The 22,337-nt window shown below is 57.1% G+C and overlaps 1 protein-coding gene across 7 annotated transcripts; it reads left to right on the forward strand.

Annotated features, from left to right (window-relative positions):
- The first annotated feature begins 1,648 nt into the window (after nt 1–1,648).
- On the forward strand, nt 1,649–20,899 carry TNNT2 (troponin T2, cardiac type). 7 transcript variants are annotated; one of them, XM_045981956.1, is made up of 17 exons: nt 1,649–1,737; nt 6,383–6,434; nt 7,388–7,398; nt 7,503–7,517; nt 9,818–9,847; nt 11,882–11,947; nt 12,282–12,317; nt 13,219–13,252; nt 14,352–14,412; nt 14,663–14,779; nt 15,651–15,728; nt 16,711–16,821; nt 17,635–17,640; nt 17,991–18,100; nt 18,647–18,737; nt 20,318–20,358; nt 20,685–20,899. In XM_045981956.1, the coding sequence occupies exons 2-17, from the start codon at nt 6,397–6,399 to the stop codon at nt 20,728–20,730; spliced, it is 891 nt and encodes a 296-aa protein (XP_045837912.1). In that variant the 5' UTR covers nt 1,649–1,737; nt 6,383–6,396; the 3' UTR covers nt 20,731–20,899. The 7 variants fall into 7 exon arrangements, with proteins under 7 accessions (XP_045837912.1, XP_045837913.1, XP_045837915.1 ...); XM_045981957.1 differs by having other exon boundaries at nt 1,655–1,737; nt 6,387–6,434; XM_045981959.1 differs by lacking the exon at nt 7,503–7,517 and having other exon boundaries at nt 1,662–1,737.
- Nucleotides 20,900–22,337: the final 1,438 nt, after the last annotated feature.

Genomic DNA, 22,337 nt, shown 5'->3' on the forward strand with positions numbered 1-22,337 from the left:
AGTAACCCACTGATAGTGGTTCAAGTGACAGGAAGGTCCAAGATAAGCAATGCCCGAATTCCAGGAGATTCCAGACCAGGACACAAAGCAAGGCTGGGGTCCTGGTGGGCTAGAGAGGAGAGCGGGACCATCATGCTTTTCTTTCTTTTTCTCCGGGGCAGCCTGGTTGTTCCCTGTTCCTCTGTCAATCTGCTCCCTCCACCTGCCCTTCTCTGGCTCCTCTCTGCTGCCCTGCCATGCCGCTCCCCCAGGATGCTGACCAGCAGGCACACGGCCTCAGCTCACCCTGCCGCAGAGCTGCCAGCGGCCTGGAGGGCCACGTGGCGGGAATAAGCCTGGAGGTGGGGATTCTGGCCATTGGGCTCCGAGGCCCTTGGGGACCACAGAGGGGACAGTTTCAGCGGAGTTGAAGGGGCAAGAGCATGATCGCGGAGCCGGTGAGCCGCAAGCGGAAATCCCACATTCTCTAGAGAACGGTGGCAGCGGGGGCGACGGAATAGCTCCCAAGGCCACAGGACCAGGAGAGAGTCCAGAACTGGGAGGCACAAGTGGAGGGGAGGAGGCCAGGAGAGGGGGAGACTGGCTTCCTTCACCCACGGAGAAGCAGACTAGCGTGTCCGTCACTGATGGGCAAGATCTGAAAGGGCCGGTGGGGTTTGGAGCTCAGGGGCACATGGGAAAAGGCGGCCTGGCCCAGAGGAGGGGTGTTGCTTCTCCAGAGGTAGGGGAGGGGCCTTGAAGACTCCGAGGCATTGAGGGGGAGAGTCAGCTCGGACTTGCTTCCCCCTCCATTTCCATCCTGTATCGACCCCCAGGATGTTCTGGGCACTGTGCTAGGGGCTGTGGACACAGACATGCAAGCCAACCACAACCCCCCTGGGTTCTGGCCTACGGATCTTGCAATCTCGTAGGGTTAGCAGATCGTGGTCTCGTATTCCTTCATCTTCAAGCCCTAGGGGGATGAACTTTGGCGGTCCTTGTGGTCCCTTCAAACAACCCAGCTCCCTGCCCGAGGAGAACCATCATTCCAGACTAGAAGTTCTACCTTGTATCTGACCCCCCAAAGCAGTTTTAGTCCCTTTCCAGGGAGGAGGGCTTGTCACACAGCTTTAGGGGGCAGGGAGAAGACCCACTTTGCAGATGGCCTTACTGAGGCCTGCCGAGCCTGCCTACAAGGCCACTCAGCCCCGTAGAAGCAGCCAATAGCCCGGGAGCCGGTTTCCCCCACAGCATCCTTTTCAGTGTAGCTGCAGATAAGCCCTTCCCTCTGCCCCCGATACCCCTGGCCCAGAGACTCACGCAGCGTCTTGGACGTTGCCATCTGCCCCCCAACCCCACTCCCAGCCTGTCATCCCAGGCCTGGGCCTCTGGCATCTGCTTTATCAGGATTCTTAAGAGGGACAGCTGGTTTATGTTACATGACTGCTCCCTTCTCTGTTCCCTGCGTATCTGTGCTGGTTTTAAATAGCTTATCTGAGCAGCTGGACAACCACATGGGCTTATATGGCGTGGGGTGCCTGTTCCCTTAGCCCTGTCCCTGGCACCTGCTAAAATAGCAGCCAACACCCCCCGCGCCCCCGCCTCGTCTCCAGCCGCACATCCCTCCCACCGCGGGGCTTGGCTTCCAAGGCTCCAGCCCACAGGCCTGCTTAAAGCCCTCTCCATCCCCTGTCCTCACCCAGTCCCTGCTGAGGCTGAGCAGACACCTCGGGATCGGTGGGCAGCTGCTGGTGTGAGGTAAGACTCGGGCATGGCTGGAGATGGGGGTGCAGAGAAGAGAGGGGCAGTGTCTTGCTTGGCACCTTTGTGCAGAGTCTGCCCATGTTTGCACTGCGTGGATGTCAGAGTTGCTACTGGTCCACGTTCCCTTCGAGAAGAGGCCACACTTTAGAGGAGGTGTTGCAGGGATCGGACTCCAAGACTAGCACAGTAGGACAGCAGCAACCCTTGGTTAAAAGGTAGAGCCTTGGGAAGCTGAGTCCCAGCTCTGCCACTAAAGATATTGTAGCTGGGGAGTCTTGGGGAGTAACTTTCCCTCCCTGGGCCTCAGTTTCCTCATCTGTAGAATGGACAAGATAATCATCAGGCCACTGCCTGCTCTAAAGACAATGAAGCTCTAACCAACGGGGTCACCCCCAGATTGCTTGGCCCCACCCCTCACCTCCAGGCCCAGGGCCCCCTGAAACTTTCCAGGCAGGTCCTTCTGGACTCAGAGCATAGCAAGACTGTGGTCCTATCAGTCACAAGGCTCCTGGTGGCCACATTCTCATCTCCAGCAAGTCTCATCTCAAGCGACTGTCCTGGAGGCACTGAGAAAGAGCACAGGTGCAGAGAGGCAGGCAGGGACCACTGGAGCAGCTCTGCAAGCAGACGGGAGACGTTAGTCTGGCTTCCTGAGTCGGCACCACAGCCTCCCCAGAGAGAAAGCACAGCCAAGCAGCATCTGGGGGGCTGATGGCGGAGAGACCCCACCACAAGGTCCTTTCATGGGCTGTATAGCCCAGCTCCAGGGGCTAGAGTCCAGCTGTCCCCCTGTCCCCAGGGTCTCTGGAGTGTGACCCCTTGTCCCACCCCATCCCAACATGCCCTGGAGGGACAGACCCTGCTCTGTGTCTGGGAGTGGCAAGAGAAGGTCTTATTCCCTTGGTTTTCGGCTTCTCCTGGGCAGGCCTAGCAAGTATCTGGGGGAGCAATTGCCTGGAGTGTAAGGAATTTCAAAGCACATTCCAGGCCCCGTGCATTTGGGAAGGCACCTGACCTCCAGAATTCTTCCTCTGACCCGAGTCTCACAGGGCAGGTCCTCCTCTCTGTGCTGAAGAGGAATCTGAGAGGCTCGGGTTACCCACTGGCTCCCCTCAACACTGTCCCCTAGCTCTCCTGGTGGGCTGACAGCTGCAGGCTTGGGAGGAGTCCAGCTGGATGTTGGGGACAAGGGCTGAGGGACAGGGCCTACATTCCTCAGAGACTCAGAGACTGTTTCTGCAAGATGAGAACTTGAAGCTCATCTATTTTATAGATAAGCTCATCGAAGCCTAAAGAGATTAAATGACTTAGCTAAGGTCACACGCAAAAACCGGGTTTTAAACCCAGGTCTTTTTTTTTTTTTTTTTTTTTTTTAAATAATCTCTATGCCTAATGCGGAACTTGAACTCTGACCCTGAGATCAAGCGTTTCCTGGTCCATGGACTGAGCCCGGGAGGCACCCCCACATCCAGATCTTTTGACCCTATGGCCAGGGTTCCTTCTGCCTTGTATTGTTTTTGACTTACTCCCCAAGAAAGGTGACCCTGATCTCTGGGCTGTGAGGGAATTTGTCTAGAAAGCCATCTGTGGCAGCAGGTGAGGGGCTGGGCATGAGCACACAGCGGCCTTGGACATTCCCATTCCTCACCCTGCCAGGTCCTGACTGGGTCTCATTCTAGAGCCGCAGCCTCTCAGCCCGTCCCCTGCCCCTTCATCTGTCTTGCCTTTGGGCAGTTGACGTGGCTGTCTCCTCTTGGGTGAATTCAAGTCCTTCCCGGCTCTCCATCCTCACTATTTTTAGGAGTTGGATGGCGCTCCTGGGAGCGGGGAGAGGGCTCTAAGCTGCTCTTTCTTCCTCTGAGCCCCTGAGCCGGTGGCTCTGGAGCTGGTGGGAGGGCAGGGCAGGAGAGGAGAGAAAGCTAGAAGCCACGTGCCCCACGCTGGCATGCACAGCTCCCCCGAGAGACTTCTTTGTCTTCTCTGAGGTGACAGAGTCCTCCCAGGGGGGCTGGTCCTGGCTACTGCCCTGGGGCTTGGGACAGTGCCTATCTGGGGTTTCGGGGGGCTCTTCTCTTTGGCCACTCTCATCTGAAGACCCATTTGGAAATGCTCTGGGGTTTGGGGCTTTCTTCAGCACAGGGAGGCTCATCCCCCAGCATGACCCCATGCGCGCCTGCCATCTCTTCTCGCCCACCCCCCATCCCAGGGGAGCCAAACCCTGGCTCAGAGTTTCTGTCCCAAGTTCTATGTAGACCCTCCTTTACGGCCCCCACCCGACTCCAGCAGAGGGAGCAGGGGAGGGTCCTGCCTGGCCACAGCCGGGTTCACCCTGAACCCAGCAGGACCCGACATCTCTGGAGCGGGTTCAGATGAGCACCCGGCACAAGGCTGCCGTGGGCCCCGGGGCAGCCGTGAGCCGAGGCTCCTTCACAGTCCCTCAGCCTGAAAGCGGCTGCCCTACCCCACCAGAGCAGGGACTGTCACTGGATGTCCTCAGGTGGGTGCCTGGGGCACCTCTCCAGGAGGATGGGCAGGGAGAGGTGGAGAGGGTGTCGAGTCATGCTCTCTCTGTGCCCCTGTCCCCTGTGGCTTGAGTCAGAAGTTGGTGGCTGCCGCGCTGGATGCTGGTGGGACAGCAGGCAGGGGTACACGAGAAGCCTCAAGGAAGTGGCCGCCATCTGTCGTTCTGATGCTCCTTCGGCCTCGCCGTGATCCTGCCCTCACACCACCTTCTCCTTTCCCTCACTCAGGCAGATCAATGGCTTTCATACTGCCTGGCTGGAGGGGGGCGGCCAGTCACCTTTCAACGGGTTGTGCGCTGCTATGGGCCCAGGAGGGTTGGCTTAGAACAGGTGTTACTCGGAGGTCTGCTCTGGGCCAGGTACTGCGTTAGCTCCGAGCCTCACGGCCGCCCCAGGAAGAAACATTTCACAGAAGAGGGAACCGAGGGGGAGGGAGGTTAAGTGACCTCTCCAAGGTCACCGACAACTGTGAGATAGAGCCAGGCTTCACAAGCAGGTTTTCTCACCTCTCCTGTGGCCTCTCCCTGTAATCGCATGGAAATATAGTAAAACCTGACATTGCCTAGTGCCTTCCACTTTTCCCAGTGCCCACTCACCCCTCATAAGGATCCGTAGCCAGGGTGTGTGTGCCCTCTCTCCATGGTTCAGAGGGGTTAAAGACTTGCTTAAACACACTCAGCAAGCTGATGGAAGAGGGTTTGAATTGTCCTTCCCTATCCCAGCTAAGGGAGCATCTCAAAATGAGTTTCCTGGGCAAACATTCTTTAATTGGAATTTGTACTGATCAGCGATAGTTTAATAGGCAATCCTAAGAAATGCTACAGGTCCCTCGTACACTTTGCCCAGTACCCCGCAATGGTACACGTACTCATCTGTGGTACAGATCACAACCAGGATATGGACATGGCCACACCATAACCTTACACAGACTTCCCCAGCTCTACTTGCACCAGGCATGTGCGAAATTCTTTTTTTTTTTTTAAGATTTTATTTATTTATTTGACATACAGAGATCACAAGCAGGCAGAGAGGCAGGCAGAAAGAGAGAGAGGAGGAAGCAGGCTCCCTGCTGAGCAGAGAGCCCCATGCAGGGCTCTATCCCAAGACCCTGGGATCATGACCTGAGCCGAAGGCAGAGGCTTTAACACACTGAGCCACTCAGGCGCCCCCATGTGTGAAATTCTATATGGCAGTCACCTGTGTAGGTTCATGTGTTTATCAGCACACTCAAGACCCCGGACTGTTCTTAAACCACAAAAATCCCATGTGCCTTTTTAAAAGTTTTTAAGTATTCTCTACACCCAAGGTGGGGCTTGAACTCACCATCCCAAGATCAAGAGTTTCCCACTCCATTGACTAAGCCAGCCAGGCACCCCTCCTCCATGACTTTTATCACCATGCCCACCTCCCCTCCCCTTCTGCCCCACACGCAACCCTCCGACAAGCACCAGTCTATTCTCCATTTCTGTAATTTTGCCCTTGCAAGAAGGCTACATAAATGAAATCGTGTGACTTGGCCTTTTCCTCCTTCAGGAGAGTAATTCCCTGGAGATTCTCCAAAGGCGTCCTGCACATCACTGGGTTATTCCTTTTCATGGCCAAGACGTGGTCCACACTAGGCATGGTGTGCCACAGTCCCTTTAACCAGCCTCCCGGGGGGATCTTTGTGCCCTGATGAGCAGGCCCCATGAGTGGGGTTACCCAACATTGCGGTCCTGAAGGCATGGAAAGATTGTGGGCTGGAAAGGTTGAGACACTTTAGAAACATTGTTTTGAGAGTTAGAATTTGCACCAGAACAGGAACATTCCAAGTGGTTGCCTGTTGAAGGGCAAGGAGTGAAGTGGACATGGGCTGCTTGCCCTTGAGTTTGCAACCCGGCCCTTCCCACTCCCCCCATCCCCTCACCCCCACCCCCTCACCCCCGCCTCATAGAGAGAGGAGGAAGCAGGCTCCTCACTTCCTCACTGGAGGTCACGGGGCTGATGAGGGGCGGGCTAGCTTCACCGCCCCCCCGCCTCCCCCCCGCCCCCCCGCAAGACCTCTTGGGGTGGCAGCCTGGGGCTGAGGAGGACAGGCTTCCCCTTCTGCCCATATTGACATTTTTCTCTTTCTGGAGGGAGAGCAGAGACCATGTCTGACACAGAAGAGGTGGCAGAAGAGTATGAGGAGTGAGTATCTGGGGCTTCCCGTCTGGGGCGCTGGCCCCCTCCCAGCCCCGTCCCCCACACCTGGCCCAGGAGCCAGCTGGGATGGGGAGGGGAGCGCTGTGCCCGCTCTGGGGCTCTGACCTGTGCCTCTGGACTGCGGATCCTGGGTGGGCCACAGGCTGGGAGACTTTTGGAAATAACAGGCTCAGCTCCCAGGGTCAGCTGGGGTTCTGGCTGGCTAGGAGACTTAGAGGCAGAGGAGCTTAGAAGCTGTGTCTCCTGAAAACGGAGCCAGAGATGTTCAGTGACTGTCCCGAAGCCACAGAGTTGGTCGTGCCCCATAAAACCCAAATCTGAGCTCACAGTTAGCACTTCATCTTGGAATCATTCTCCGGAAGTGCCCTGTCCACCGCCCTGCCTGGGGACACCCTGGGGGTGGGACACTGGCAGCCAAGCTAACAGTGATGTCTGGAGGGGTGACGCTCACCAGGGAGGAGGCAGAGGTATCTGGATTCAGAGCTCCTACCTTCATGGGGTTTGCTCTCCTATGGGATTTAAGACGTCAAATGCTGGAAGTAATCAGCCAAGAGGGGCTGGGCTTGGGGGGGGGGCTGTGGTAGTGCAGGAGCTCTAAGGAGGGGGAGAGCGGTGGGGACTGTGGTCATCAGGCTTATCTGTGTTGGATTTCGATAGGAGAGAAGGGGGAGGGATGAGTGTTCTAGGGCACAGCCTGGCAAAGCTCAGCGCAGGGAGAGCGTGGTAAGTGGGTATACTTTGTGGAGACCGAGCAGGAGCCCTGGGTGAGAAGACAGGGCCTGTTGGAGGTGTCTTTGTAGGTGGGTGGAGCTCCATGAGGCAATGAGGGAAATAAAGAATGGACTTATCTTTAGGGAAAGACCAGTGTGTGCGTGCTGTGTGTGTGTGTGTGTGTGTGCGCGCGCACGCGCTACTGACAGTCTCCTTCTTCATGGCAGGGAGCAGGAAGGTAAGCACATGCCTATGAACTCATTTGGATGAAGGGCAGCCTGGCTGGAAACTGACGCCCCTCTTGTCTCCTCTCTTGCCGCTGTGGTCTTCTCTCCTGAGCAGAGGAAGCTGTGGAAGGTACGGAGCTCGGGCAGAGGGAGGGCCCGAAAGAGAGGTCCCGGGGAATCCAGTATCCTGCCACTGCCCCTCACTCCCAGTTGAGCCAAGATCCATGGCTCCTAACTGGGAATCAGTCCTAGCCTCCGTTGCTCAGGTCTTAAGCAAAAAGTTTGCATCTGTCTCGACTGTCCATTCTTTTGTTCACACAGAATCACCCTTTTTCCAATTAATTATTTTTGATTTTTTTTCTCTAATTTTTTTCCCATGGAAAGTTTTAAATGCATGTACAAGTAGCAAAAACAGAATTATGCACACACACCTCCCCTTCCCCAAACCTCCAGCATCCGGCTTCAACAATCAACTATAGCCAATCTCTTTTCATCTAGGTTTCCTCTCCCCTCAGTTATTTTACAGCTGACATCCCAAATCGTCCCCAGATGTCATATCATTTCATGTTTAAGTAGTTCATTAGGTATCTCTAAAGGAAAGCACTATTTAAAGAAAAACATAACTGTGACACCATTATCCCCCTAAAAACATTCAACTTAATAATTTTCCAAATGAGATTATGGAAGCGTTCAGTTATCTGAAACATTTTAAAAAAGATTTTCTTTATTTATTTGAGAGAGAGAGAGAGTGAGCGAGCGCACAAGTGAGGAGGGGGAGAGGTAGAAGAGGAAGGACAAGTGGATTCCCCAAATCCCCCTGAGTGCTGAGCCCGATGCTGGGCTTGATCCCTGAGATCACGACCCTGAGACCATGACCTGAGCCAAAACCTAGAGTTGGACGCTTAACTGACTATGCCACCCAGGAGCCCCTCTGTAACAATTTAGATAAATACGATGACATCATTATCTGTCGAAAGTCTGTTTTGACCCATAGATCCTACTCTGATCTGTTCTCACAGTTCTTGCCTCGCTTTCCGCTTCATATCCCTGTGAAGGAACACCCTAACCGTTCTCTCTTCCTGAGCGTGTGACACATGGAAGTGATTAAGAGGCCTCACTCCAGTCCCCACCCAGCCCTCCAAGTGGCCTAGAATAGCCCTCGGTCCCCTCAGGCTTCGGCGCCCCAGGCAGGTTGCATCTTGTCCCGTAAGAGGCTCAGCAAATTCTCACCAGTATCACTCAGCACTGGGGCTTCCCAAAGGTCTAGGGAGAGAGCCAGGAGCCTCAGTAGCTGTCCCCCTCTTTCCCTGTGCCTTTTAGAGACAACAAGGACCCTCTTGCACATTTAAGGCTGTTCCAGGGTGCCTGGCTAAAGAGTAGACCCCAGAGAAACTCGCGGGGGAAACTGAGAGGAGACACGGAGTCAGTTGGTTTTCAAGGGACACCAGATACGTCAGAATCTATCTGCAATGCTTTTTGAACCAAAAATCCACTTTTTGCTGTGTTCCCTGCATATGCTCTCGGTGCGGCAGCTTTTCCTCTGTTTTTGAGGACTTGCCAGCTCGTGAATTTTCAGGGGTGGTATTTGAGATACAGACTCTGGATCTGGGACTCATCTGCCTGCTACACACAGTAGGCTTTGGCTGTGAATTAACAAAATAGTTCTCCGCTGCGATGGTGGCCCCAGCTCCATGTAGCACCCACCTTGCTTGCACTGAATGGACCCCACCTGCCTCCCACATAGCTAAGTCCCTGGTTGGAAATGACCAAGAAAGAGCAAGGTCAAATGCATGGCCACTAAGCTGAGACACAGAGTACCAACGGCTCTCAGCTCTTCCTTCGGGCAGGGATTTGTGGACCGCGTGCCAGTCTGTTCCCTCAGTGGTAGGTGCTGTGCCTTCCTCAGACGGGGGCTCCTTCCTTCACCCAGACCAGGTGAGTCTGTGCTGTGCCAGGCTCTCTGGTGGGGCTTTCAGAACCGTGACCCCTGGACACTGGAGATGTTCTGGGAGATACCTGAGAGGCTCACTCAGGGTAGGAACGTGGGAGAAGCTTGATGGCCAGGAGTTATCCCACTCTGCTCTTTGGGCCTCTGTCTTCGTGCATGGAGGCAGAGCAGGAAACGGCCAGTTACCACCTACTGAATGACCCCCACGGGCCAGGTAACTGCCTGGTGGGTCATTGTGTCCTAACATCGATGGAGAGGTGAGGATGGTTATTTCCATTTCACTGACAAGGCGCCTGGGAAGCTGCTGAGGAATGAGTTGCCCAGGTTGCTAGAAGTGGTGAATCAGGAATCGTAATGGGTGCTCAATTCCTAAGCCCACGCTCAAAACCGTGCACTGTCCCGCAGCTCCTGCCCTGTCCTTTTGCTCCCAGACTAACCTGTCTCGCTTCTCCCTTTTGCTGCGGCCACTCCCTGACCCCCAGAAGAGGAGGACTGGAGAGAGGACGAAGACGGTAGTACAGCTTTTACTTTCCTGTGCTTTCTGCTCCCTGCTGTCCTGAGCAGGGCCCTGCTCTGCGGCAGAGTAGGCGGGGGTGGGGGGGTGTTGGGGAGGGACAGGTGTGGAGTGGGTCAGTCACTTCCTCCCAGCCTCAGAGGGGCCAGACCATGGCTCCTTTCCTTCGTTTCTGATCTTTCTCCTGGGCTGGGTGGTGCGAAGGACCCAGGCTGGCTTGTCCCCCAGCCTGCTCTGATTGTGGCCGCAGAGGGGGACTAACGTCCGGAATGAGTGGCCTTTCTCTGCTCCCCCTGCACATACTGGGCCCTCCCTCTGAGCTGGACAGCACCCAGGCGGGGTGGCCCTGGCGAGAGGGGCCTGGGGACAAAGTTATCCAAGAGCAGCTGGGGGAACTGGAAATAGCTAGAGCAGAAAGGACATGACGTCAGCCTTCAAATGTGCACTGCTGTGGGGCGTTGGGGGGGTGGGGCTGGACTTGTTCCCGGCCCCCAGGGAGAGGGCTAGGGCAAGGGAGACAGACTTGGGCTGAAGTGTGGTAAGTGCTTTCTCACAGTGATGTCTCAAGATGTACTGGATGGTCTGGGGAGGCTGAGAGCGCCTCGGCGAGCATGTTGCCTGACCACTGGCTGAGGGCAAGGGGCATTCTCCAGAGAACTGAAACATTAGATGGGAGGGGGGAGGGCAGGGGCTAACAAGATGTCCTGAAGAGGACCCCAAAACTGGCCATACACTTGTGGGTCAGCCTTCTACTCTCACCCCTTCTGGAAGGATCTTCTCTGAGGTAAGGAGCCTGTGGGGATCAAAGAAGAGGCATCCCCAGGCCCAGACCTAGGAAAAAGAGGACAGAGAGAGCATCAGGCGGAGTGAGTGGTGGCTGGTGCTTCTTTCCTGACCACCTCTCTCTTTTGCCTGCCCTGAGGCTTTTTCTTCTCCCTCTGCCAAGAGGTCACCCCATGTCCGCCATCCGTCAGTGAGCGTTCCCAAGCACCTCCTACAGGCAGAGCTGCCTGCCGGGCGTCGTCCTGTCTTATCTGTCCACTCCAAGTGCCTGACTTGGGTGGGGTCCATATCCTGCCAAACAAAGGGATGAAAATAGAAAAATCCTACCGACTCTCTGGACAGCTCAGCTGTCTACACAGGGGGTACCTACACCCATAGTCCTCCCACCCATAGTCTTGCTGTTTTGGTTTCTTTTAGAAACAGATGAAGGGTCCCTAGAATTCCTGAGTCCAGGACAGGAGCTTTCCCAGCCGCACACCTTAAGCAGGGTACATCCTGGGGTGTCAGATCCCTAGCTGGAACATTCCAGTGAGGTGGGAGGTTGGGGAGTGGGGTGGAGTCACATTGCCAGGGGGCCTGCTGGGGAAAGGCCTAAGTCAAGCAGAAACAGCTAGCCGCCAAACCTTCCCACCCCAGCAAAGAGCCTTGCCAGGCCAGCAAGCCCTTCTCTGCTACCCGCAGCTCCCTCCACACCCTAACACACAACTACCCCAGACTTCTAGCCCTCCTGCCGGCTTTTGGGTAGAGAACAGGTCTCCATGCTCAGAAAGACCCACTTCCAATTCTCAGACTCCAGGAGAGGCCAGAGCAGAACAAAAGGACTCTTCATAAGCCCGATCATGCCCTTCTGTCATGGTTGACCAGGGTCAGCAAACAATTTCTGCAAAGGAGCAGATAGCAAATATTTTAGGCTTTGTGGGCCACACATCATCTGTTGCCACTACTGAACTCTGCTGTAGTAAGGCAAAGGCAGGCATAGACAGTACACACATGAATGGATGTGGCTGTGTTCCAATAAAACTTTATTTACAGAAATAGTCTGTGGGCCAGATTTGGCCCTTGGGCCATAGTTTGCCAACTTCCGGTTTAAACCCAGAACTCAGCAGCCCCTTGTTATTCATATCGGTGACCCGCCTATTCATCTGGATCCTGGATGTTGCTGACCTCCATCCCCAGACTTCTCTGAGCTGGTCTGCCTGCTAGCAGAAGTAGGGGCCGGCTGTTCACTGTGTCTGACTTGCTTCTGCAGAGCAGGAAGAGGCGGCAGCGGAAGGGGCTGAAGGTGAGGCTGAGACGGAGGAGACCAATGCGGAAGGTAAGGGTCTGTCTGGGGTGAGGGTGCCAGGGGCTTTGTCCTGGTGCTTTGGGGCGTGGCAGGAGCCCCCAGAGGCAGTCTTATGGCTCTAGGAAATCCAGCCTGTGCAGCAGAATGTCCTGCCTGGGCTGGGATTCAGCCGCCAATGGTCCGGTCAATGACCTTCACTGTGTGCCCCTTTCGTGTCAGGCAGAGCCTTGGGCCCAGGGGTACGTGTGTGACCACAGGAGCTGGCAGGGTGCGCTCCAGTTAGGACCTATGTGAGGGGAAGACTCTTGGCAGGGAGCCCTGAGCCTGGAACAGGGACCTTACTGATGTCTTGTGTTCTGTTTAGGAGATGGACAAGAAGAGGAGGGTAAAGAAGCCGAGGGTAAGGACTGCTGGACATCAGGAGACAGGTATTGGGGCATCAAGGGAACCCATACAAGCAGACTGCTGGAGACTGCCCACAGGGCTCCTTCCAGGGAGGTGGGTGAAGAGGGGCTCAGGGGAGAAGAGGACAGAAGTTGGTGGCCATGCGGTGTAGGTGTAGGGCTCCAAACCTCTGGCCCCCCTCATTCCAGAGAAGTTGCCGGGGTGGTGCCCTGTGGGAGAGGGGACCAATGTCCAGTCCTCAATCTGGGCAGGGCCCCCAGACGTCACTGACACATACAAGGTGCCTAGAACTCAGACAAAATCACTTGTAAGGTGTGGTGTCTATAGGATGAAATCCCAAGACATAGATGGTTCACATGCTGGGTCGCTGCAGGGGACATTGTCACGTGGCAGGCTTTGGCAAGGGTGCAGTGGTCCTAGTCACATCTCGGGGGGAGGGGCAACCAGCTGGGTCCTGGCATCATGCCCATCAGCATCCTCCTGGAGGCCAGGGAATCCAGGGAGCAACCAATTAGGCAGAGACCTGGGAGGGGACTGTGGAGCCAGAATCCCCTGGGACAGTGCCATGGGACCCCGCCTCACTAGGAAGAAAATCTGCCTTGCCCAGAACTGGTGAATGAGAAAATGCTTGGAAGTTTCACTCTGGGAGTGTGTGCTTCCCATTGGGCCCAGCTGTGCCCTGAGATGTTGCCCCTGGGAGCTGCTGTGGGGGAGGAAGCGTGGGGTCTGTGGCCCTGCCGCTTTAATTCTTCGTGCTGCTCCTGGAACCGGGGATCCCCAGGGTGGAAGGAATGTTCTGTGCAGATGGGGAAATGGGTGCCCAGTTCATCATGGGTAGAGCTGGGACCACATCTGGGGCCTCCTGACCTGTGGCTATGTGCTTCTCTTCTCTCCAGATGGCCCAGTGGAGGAGTCCAAACCAAAGCCCAGGTGAGTGGGACACACCTGTGGTGAAGCCCTGGTGGATGACTAGGGCAGGACAGGAGTGCAGTATGGCACAGTGGGCATGGGCTGGGGCTTGCGGCAGGCACAGGCCACCATGTATGGTTGTATAGGTTGTGTACTGCACGAGTGTCGGCCTGAGGGAGAGCAGGGGCCTCAGACTCCATTACCAAGTGCATACACCGTCATGGACACCACTGTGTTCATCTAGGGGAAAAGAGTGGACCAGCTGTGGCTCTGGACAGATGTCCTCTCCTATCTTACAGTCCAGCTGGAACACATTCCTCTGTAGCTGAATTGGGACTGGAGGGAAGAGGGAAGAAAATCTGGAGGAGCCAAGCAATGACACTGTGCCAGCCTAGGTGCCTTCACGGTGTCACAGAGGGGTGGGGCAGGGCAGCTTGGTGCCACACAAGTGAAAAGAACCTGCAAGCTGTGGGTGTTGGGTGGAGCAGGGCGGGGGGGAGATTGCGGGGGTTCGGGTGGGGGGCCAGCGAGGTTTTCCCTTTCTGTGATGGTCAACCTGTTGGCAGAGGGCGTCTCCGCCCACACTCGCGGGCTTCTCCCTGTTTCCTCGTGGCCTCCAGAAACCAGCCCTGGAGACAATCCCAGCTCCGCTCATTTGTCCAGCACCTTTCCCTTTCCAGGCACCTGAATGGACATGGCGGTATCTCATTTCAGACCCACCCAGACCTGAGGGCAAATGGGGAAACTGAGGACAGAGCTCACTGGCTCTGGTGTCACAGTGCAGGCATGCGTGGGGGTGGGAAAGAAACCATAGGACTCAAGGGCTCGTGGGAGGTTCTGTGGGGTCAGCCGCATGTGCTGTGTGATTTGGAGCACGTTATTACGTCTCCGAGCTACAGGTGTCTTAAACGAGATGGGTGGTCCCTACGTTGCGGGTGTATGGGGAGGATGAAGCGAGAGGGCACGCGTGAAAGAGGCTGCTGTCCTCTGGTGGCGGGGCGGGGGGTGAGCTTTCACTATTGTGGCCGTGCTTCCGCAGGACGAGGGGGCCTTGCCTGCCCGGGGCACCCATAGCCCCCCCGGATGACAGTCACGGAGTCCCTCGTCTTCTCTCCAACAGGCCTTTTATGCCCAACTTGGTGCCGCCCAAGATCCCCGATGGGGAGAGAGTAGACTTTGATGTGAGTGTGCCTGCAGGGAGAGTGGGCTGGGGCTGGCAGGGGTTGCAGGGGCCCCGAGGAGACTTGGGGGAGCGGGGTGGGGTGACGTGGCAGGTGGGGTGGTGTTCGGCACAAGCCCGGCTAGGCACTATCCTGGGTTCAGGCCCCCAGCCTGCCCATCCCTTCTGCTTTGCGGAGGGTACCACCTGCCCAGCCACATGCCCCTGGACCCGTGGGCGCTGCAGCCCCTGAGCCCATCGTGCGTTCGCAGGACATCCACCGGAAGCGCATGGAGAAGGACCTGAACGAGCTGCAGACGCTGATCGAGGCTCATTTTGAGAACAGGAAGAAGGAGGAGGAGGAGCTCATCTCACTCAAAGACAGGATCGTGGGTGTCCAGTCTCCCGTGGGAAGGCCCCCGGAGGCCACGCACTCCATCCTCCACCCTCTGTGTGAGGCCCTGCCTCCTCCAGGCAGCCTTCCTGGGGGCGCCTGACCCTGACTCTTCCTCAGGACCCCTGTGGCCAGGAGCTGCTCCAGAGGCCCGGCACCAGGGTATCTCGGGTCCCCGCCCTCCCTCCCGACCAGACTGGATGGGTCTTGGCGGCTGGAGCTGCTGATTGTCTCTAGGCACCCCGGGCTCTGGTTGTGGAATGACCAGTCAGAGGGCTGTTGTCCTACTTCTGCCCCTGCGTCCCTCCCAGGAGACTCAGCGCTCCCCACTGACGTGGGGAGGATGACGGGGCCTCTGCTGGGGAGAGGGGAGGTTGTTGTGACTCCTTTGCTTTTCTCTCCACCACACTTGCCGCCGCATTGGCACACGGCTGCGTGGCTCTGGCTGGCTGCCGGGGATCTGGCCATCTGTCGGTGAGCACCGAGCAGCTGCCAGGGACAGGGCCGGCGAGGAGCCAGGGACCTAGGACTCAGGGGAGACGGGAGAAGCCCGCCTGACATTTGTCAAATCTTTGAGGACAACCCCGTGATGAGTGACGTTCAGTGTCGGCCCTCTGAACAGACCCACTGTGGCCTGTCTTTATTTAGCTGGGGCCGCCTTCTGAGCTGGGCCACCTGTCCAGGGGCCATCTGTGTCCTTGTGCACGGAGCTGGCTGAGAGCGGCAGCCTTTGGGGGCAGCCGAGACTCAGAGGGGAACAGCCCCTGTGGGTTCCCTTGCCACCGCTCTCCCTGGTTGGTCCCGGCGCCTCGGAGCACCCCCCTCCCTGCGTACGCACTGGGCAGGCTTGGCCTCTCTCCCCACAGGAGAAGCGGCGGGCCGAGCGGGCCGAGCAGCAGCGCATCCGGAATGAGCGGGAGAAGGAGCGTCAGACTCGCCTGGCTGTGAGTGACCCCTAGTCCGAAGCCCACCGAACCCCCCATGCTTCCAGCTCCTTCCAGGCCCCCAGGCCCCTCTCTCTCCATACACACTGATTCAGTCCACGAGTCCCTGGCGAGCGCTGCGCGCTGTGGGGATTCTGATGACACACAGCAAACAAGACAGATGTCTGGGTCCTCCTGAACTTCCTATTTTATGTAGTAAGACCCTCCATCCAGCAGTCCCACGTCTGGGTACTTACCCGAAGATGGAACCACAAATTCAGAAAGATATCTGGGCCCCATTCAGTGTAGCCTTATTTACAGTAGCAAAGACGTGGCCACAAGCCGGGTGTCCATCGATGGAGGAATGAATAAAGAAAATGCACACACACACACACACTCTGAAATATTATTACTCAGCCATAAAAAAGAAGGAAATCTTGCCATTTGTGAGAACATGGCTGGACCTGGAGAGTACTATGCTAAGTGAAGTAAGTCAGACAGTGAAGGACAAATACCGTATGATTTCACTTATCTGTGGAATCTAAAATGAAACACACACCCAAACCAAAACACCAAGCTCATAGATGCAGAGAACAGACTGGCAGGGGGTAGGGGTGGGCAAAATGGGTGGAAGGGGTCGAAAGGTACAACTTTCAATGTAAGACAGGCCTCCACCCTGCCCGTACGCTGGCTCCCGGGGAACAGAGGGTCCCATGGTCCTCTTCTCGTGCTGGAGGTCGTTCCAGAGCAGCAGGCCTCCTCAAGGGGCTCCCTGCCTGAGGGGGTTACAGGATCCACACCTGAGAATCGTTCTTCCCTCATTGATCAACAGAAGTCTTCACAGTGGGCCAGGCCTATTGCTGGGGGGTCTCCTCAGGGGGCCTCTTGCCTGGTGGAGAGAAAGCTCCGCTCCACTGACGCAGAGAGACCCCAGACTTCAGCCCAATGTCAGGGGTTTGTGCACCCAGCCCTGATGTGCTCTCTTCCTGGCCCCTGGAAATAGGAAGAGCGAGCCCGGCGAGAGGAGGAGGAGAACAGGAAGAAGGCCGAGGACGAGGCCCGGAAGAAGAAGGCTTTGTCCAACATGATGCACTTTGGGGGCTACATCCAGAAGGTAGGTCAGGGAGCAGCAGCCATCTTCAGGGGGTCCCTGAAGGAGGAGGGGAGGAGAAATTCCCAACTGTGTGTGAGAGACCGAGGGCCCCTCCTGCCCGCCCCCCGAGCCGCTCTCTGCCTCACTGTGGCTTTCTCCAGGAGGGGCCTGCAGACAGAGCCGACCCCCGCCCCGCCCCGTGTCAGTGGTGCCCAGGCGCCCGCAGGGTGGATGGTGTGTCTGGAAGAGCCTTGAGCCTCAGAGCTCTGGTGGGAGACCCTGATCTGCCACTTAGAGCTGTGCGGCCTCGGACAACCTCGGAGCCTCAGCGCATCTGTAAAGCGGGTTTTCTGTTGTCAGCTCTGCCTGCTCGGAGCTCAGACGGGCTCACATGGCAGGCAGCTGGGAGATGGTTTATTCCTGCGGACTCCCTCAGCTCCTAATTTTTGGGCCCTGCTCCTGCAAGGTTCTCCATTCTCAGGGGAGGAGAGGAAATACAAAATTGATTTTCTCTGTGCAGTGGAGAGATCAGAACATTTTTTTAGATTTCCAAAGTCCCCCACTCAGAACCAGACCAGCTGCCTGCCTCCGCCCCACAGTGACCACACCAGCCAGACTTTTGGCGTGGGCCTGCTCTCAAAACAGTCCGTGCCTCACCCCCACACTCCTGTCCTAATAAACAAGGTTGCCTACAATGAGCGTCTCAATCACCTTCTCCTTCTCCTGTCTCTCTGCCTTTGCCTTCGGCCCGCGCTCTGCTCTCTCTCTGTGTCTCTGTCCCGGGTCTCGTTCTTTCTCTCTGGGTCTTTCTCTCATGGTGTCCTGGCTCTGCAGGCCCAGGTGGGTAAAACCTCTAACCCTCCTCCTCCTCATGGTTTTGGGTCCTCCCGGGGAGGGCAGGGTGCCTGGCTGGAGGGGAGGAGTGTGGAGGATGGGTTAGTGGGAGGAGGGAGTGGGCAGAGATGCAAGAATTTGGAGACCAAAGGAATAAAGGACTGAAATGGCCCTTCTGGGTCCTGCCTGGAAATCCAGGAGGTTGATGGCGTGGGTGTCTCAGGAAGAAGAGGATAAGGACCTGGTCCTTCTGCAGTCCTTGTCTGACTCCCTGTTGGGTTTCCGGCGTGTTAGGGGAGAAGAGGGGGTGGGTGTTCTCTAGCCAACCCCCCACCCCGGCTTGTCACCCTCTCCAGACGGAGCGGAAAAGTGGGAAGAGACAGACGGAGCGGGAGAAGAAGAAGAAGATTCTGGCCGAGAGGAGGAAGGTGCTGGCCATCGACCACCTGAATGAAGATCAGCTGAGGTGGGAGCTGGGGAGTTCTGGGCATTGCATACACCTGCGCGGGGAGCCAGGTGGGGCAGAGGGCACGGTCTCACCATCCACCACCAGAGGGCGCTGCCACACCACATATTTTCCCCCAAAGACTTAAGGGTGCCAGTAGAATTGGGCGGGAGCTGGTCGCGCCATCTCTGTGCTTTGAGTCAGGGACTAGGGAAAGAGAACTGAGCAGGCACCTCACCCCTCTGAGCTTCTCCTTACCCACCCGCACCCAAATGGTGGGAAGGGGGATTGGACTGTGCTTTACAGTGCTAGAAGGGCTTTTTCCTCTCCCTCCCCATCCCCCCAACTCTGCCCTAGCAGCCCCGGTATCTGTTCCTAAGCACTGGGCACTGCCATCTGGGTCCCATGCTGAGCCTGGTGGGCTGGGGGTCCCTTTAGCAGTCCTGGAGGTGGGAAGGAGGGCTGGGGCCTCTGGAGGCTGGGTCAGATTTGGGATAAAGGTAGATGACAGCTCTTCCTTATTGTCCCTGTCCCTTCTCTCCCCCATCCCCGCTCTGCCCCGTGCAGGGAGAAGGCCAAGGAGCTATGGCAGAGCATCTACAACCTGGAGGCAGAGAAGTTCGACCTGCAGGAGAAGTTCAAGCAGCAGAAATATGAAGTGAGCCTACCTACTGCTCCCCTCCCCCATCTCATGCTCCCTGCTCCCCTCCCCCATCCCATGCTCCTCCTGGTTTGATCTGGGTCCCACACTGCTGGTGCCAGTCAGGTCCCTTTCCTCTGTCCCTGTCACCCAGGCCAACTCATACTTCTGCCGGGGTGTCTTGTCCCTGACAGGGCTCTGCGCCCACAGCTTGCTGGAGAGGTCTAATGGTTGGTTCACTGGCTGGGGCTGAGCAAAGACTCATTTCTGGGGTTCCAGCCCTGGGAGAGTGTTCTCCCTCCCTTCCGTCCCTGAAGGCCTTGAGGCAGCAGCTCAGGTGCACAGAGCCAGATGGGAGGAACAGGATGGGCAGAGCGAGGCCTCCCGCGGGAGAGGAGGCCTCACCAAAGATGTGGCCACTTCTGTCCCTATGTACCCCAAGGTCCTGGTGTGGGCACAGCCGGCTGAGCCTCAGACTCCCAGCCTTGAGGGGTCTCAGGTGCCCAGACAGCAGGCACGGATCGGCTCAGCCAGGCCAGGTCGCGCACACTTCCCCGTAGGGGTCTTTTGCCTCGAGCTTCCCTCTTGGGGCCTGCTTTCCTGCATCCCCTGTGCAAGGGGCCCCTCCTCGGAGCACTGCTCAGGCCCCTGTGCCTGCAGAGAGGCCATTTTGTGCGCTGACAGCGAGCGTGGACTTTGGAGCCTCACTGCCTGGGTTCTGTAGCTAGCTCTGCCCCTTACCGGCTGTGTGACCCTGGGCAAGTCACTTCCTTTCCCTTGTTTCCGTTTCCCATCTAAATGACAAGGATGCCAGCAAGCCCTGTTTCAGAGGGCTGTTGTGAGAGTTACAGAGATAATAATAGTAATAATAACAGTAATAACGTGTTCTAAGCACTGTTCGAGCATTTTCCATGTATGAAGTTACACTGTTTGGGAGAGTGCTCATAACGGAACAGAAGGGGTCGGCCAGCCGCCCCACTAAGTGCTCAGTAGGTATTAGCTGCCATTGAAGCCTCTCCAGGCCTGGGCCTTCCTCTCTCCCTCTGGTTCCCCATTTAACTGCAGCTGGCCTGCCGGGCTTCGATTTGGCCAAAGTACAGGGCTGTGAACTGTGGGTGGGCACAAGGGGGTGCTGCCCCTCTTGAGCCCCTGGGCAGGAGTGCCTGGGGCGGGGGCACTGTCTCAGGCTAGGCTGGGGCCGTTTGGAGGACTTCCCGAGGCCCAGCCTTGCACCAGATTCTCAGAAGGCCTCTTCATGCCACCCTTGTCTGGAGCCCTCTGAGGCTCTGGGACCCCGCAGTGACCGGCCAGTGGGGTGGTCAGGAAACCTCTCCTTGGCTTCTGCGTGTGGGACCAGGGCCCCTCCAGGTCTCTAACCATTCTGACCCTCACAGCATTGCTGCTCGGCCTCCTCTGTGCCCTCTCCTCTCCCTTCCCCTCTCCCTGTCTCCTCTTTCCCTCCTTCCCCCTCCTCCTCCTTCCTTCTCCCCCTCCTCCTTCCTCCTCCACAACTGTGCTAAGCCAGCTTCCCCCTCAGCCCCAGCCACCTGAGACCCGAGTCAATGAGCTCGAAGTTACTCTATCTTTCCCTCTTACAGATCAATGTTCTCCGGAACAGGATCAATGATAACCAGAAAGTGTAAGTTTCTAGGTCCTTCCATCCCCGAGCCCTGCCTCCTCTTTCCCTGTCTTCTCAGCCATCCCACTCCTCTTCTGAGGGCTCTGGCTCCCACTCCTTCCCCTCCCCTTCAGGGCACAGGCTGCTTCCTCCTTGGGCTCCCCTGTGGCCACTGCTCGGTGGGGAATGGAGTGCAGGGCCCCAGGGACTCCCTCCAGCCTGAGGCTGCTGGCCCCTACTCTGCAGGCCGAGGCAGCTCCAGGCTGCCCCTCTGAACCCTCTGCCTCCTCCCTGTGGAGACCCACTGCCCTGGTCCTGCTTCTGACTGGGCCCTGCTTCTTTTGCAGCTCCAAGACCCGAGGGAAGGCCAAAGTCACTGGGCGCTGGAAGTAGGGGCAGCAGTCCCCTTCAGTGGAGATCCTCGCTGTGTCCCTGCCCTGCTCGTCCCCAGCTTCTGGGGCCCTCCCGGGCACTGGAGGCAGACTCGGGTCTGGAAGCTGGGACCTGGCTGGGAGCTGCCGCTCTTGCTGCCTGTGCCCCCACATGCCCACGCACGCCAATAATAAAAGCCAACACACATCGCAGGCCTTGTCTGTCAGCTCCCCTCAGAGGGAGGGAAACTGAGATGAGAGCCCGTCTCACAGGGAGTCAGGGCCAAGAGCAGACCCTCAGGGTCACAGGTCCCCGGTAACTGCTTCCGGAGGGGAGAGGGCGGCTGGCCCTGGGGGAAGCACAGGCTTCGTCAGGGCTCAGGCCTCACAAGAGAAGGGCTTGTGACAGGATCTGCTGTGAGTCACTGCGAGGCCCACTGGGGGGAAGCGCTGAGTGCGGGATAAGCGTTCCTGTTTCTGTGTGAGTCACTCCTTGGGAACAATGGAGGCCTTTTTGGATGGGCCTGTTTTCTTTCTCTTCCTGGCCAGGGCCTAGGAAACAGGCGTCTGAGGGGCAGGGAGCCCTTGAGGAAGGAGAGAGCGCCAGTTTCGTCAGGTAGCTTTTCCGGCAGAGAGGAGCTGCCAAGACATGGGCTGATCCCGCCATCTGCATGTCCTCTAGGGCTCGAGTGCAGGCAGGGACCTCAGGGTCCTGAGCTAAGGAAGACAGCGTGGCGGCATGGAGCCTAGTAGGCAGGAGGAAAATGATGTGGGAGGGGAGAGCTCCTAACTCAAATGCCCCCCCTGGAGGAACCCCCTGGATGGGGCGCCCCCATGCTTCTGCTCTAGCTGCCCCCTCTGCCTGGAAGGCCTTTCCTCAATTCTCCACTCATCATCCACCAACAGGAGCCCCACTGTCCTTGGGAAGCTTCCCATACTCCTCTGTGCACAGTGACTCATTTCTCCTTGTTCTGGTCACCCTGCACCCACTTTAACTGCGACCACAGTTCGGCGTCTAATACGACACTGTGTTCCCTTTGTCCGGACCTGCAGGCATCTCCCCTCTGACTCTCTGACCCGCTTACCCTGTGCCACGTGCCAGACACTGTGACAAATGGCCAGGATACAGAGATGAAAGGGGTATGGTCCCTGGGCGATGAGGACAGGCTTAGCCCGCGGTCTTGGCCTAATTTCTTATCCATCTATCCATCCCTCCATCCCTCCAACCATCCCTCCATCTATCTGTCCGTCTGTCCATCAGTCCGTCTATCCGTCCATCCATCCATCCATCCATCCCTCCATCCATCCGTCCGTCTGTCCATCCATCCATCCATCCAGTAAATGTCTCCTGAGCACCAAGTATGTGCTAGGCACTGTGTCAGGCTGAGGGGATGTTGTGATTTAATAAGCACGTCCCTGCCCTTGTGGAGTTCACAGCTCACAGGAGAGAGGCAGCCAACAGAGAATTCCAGCCCCATGTCACAGCTGGCAGGGCAGAAGGTGCTGGGGAGGCTCAGATAAGAGCCGCCCTACCTGGCATTGGTGAGCAGGAGGGCTTTCTGGAAGAAAGGGTTTCTACACCAAGTTTCAGAGTCTGAGAAGAAGAAAGCCAAGGACAGGGGTCAGGGA

Source organism: Meles meles, chromosome 17 (assembly GCF_922984935.1).
Source record: "Meles meles chromosome 17, mMelMel3.1 paternal haplotype, whole genome shotgun sequence".
In the NCBI taxonomy this organism is placed as follows: Eukaryota; Metazoa; Chordata; class Mammalia; order Carnivora; family Mustelidae; genus Meles; species Meles meles.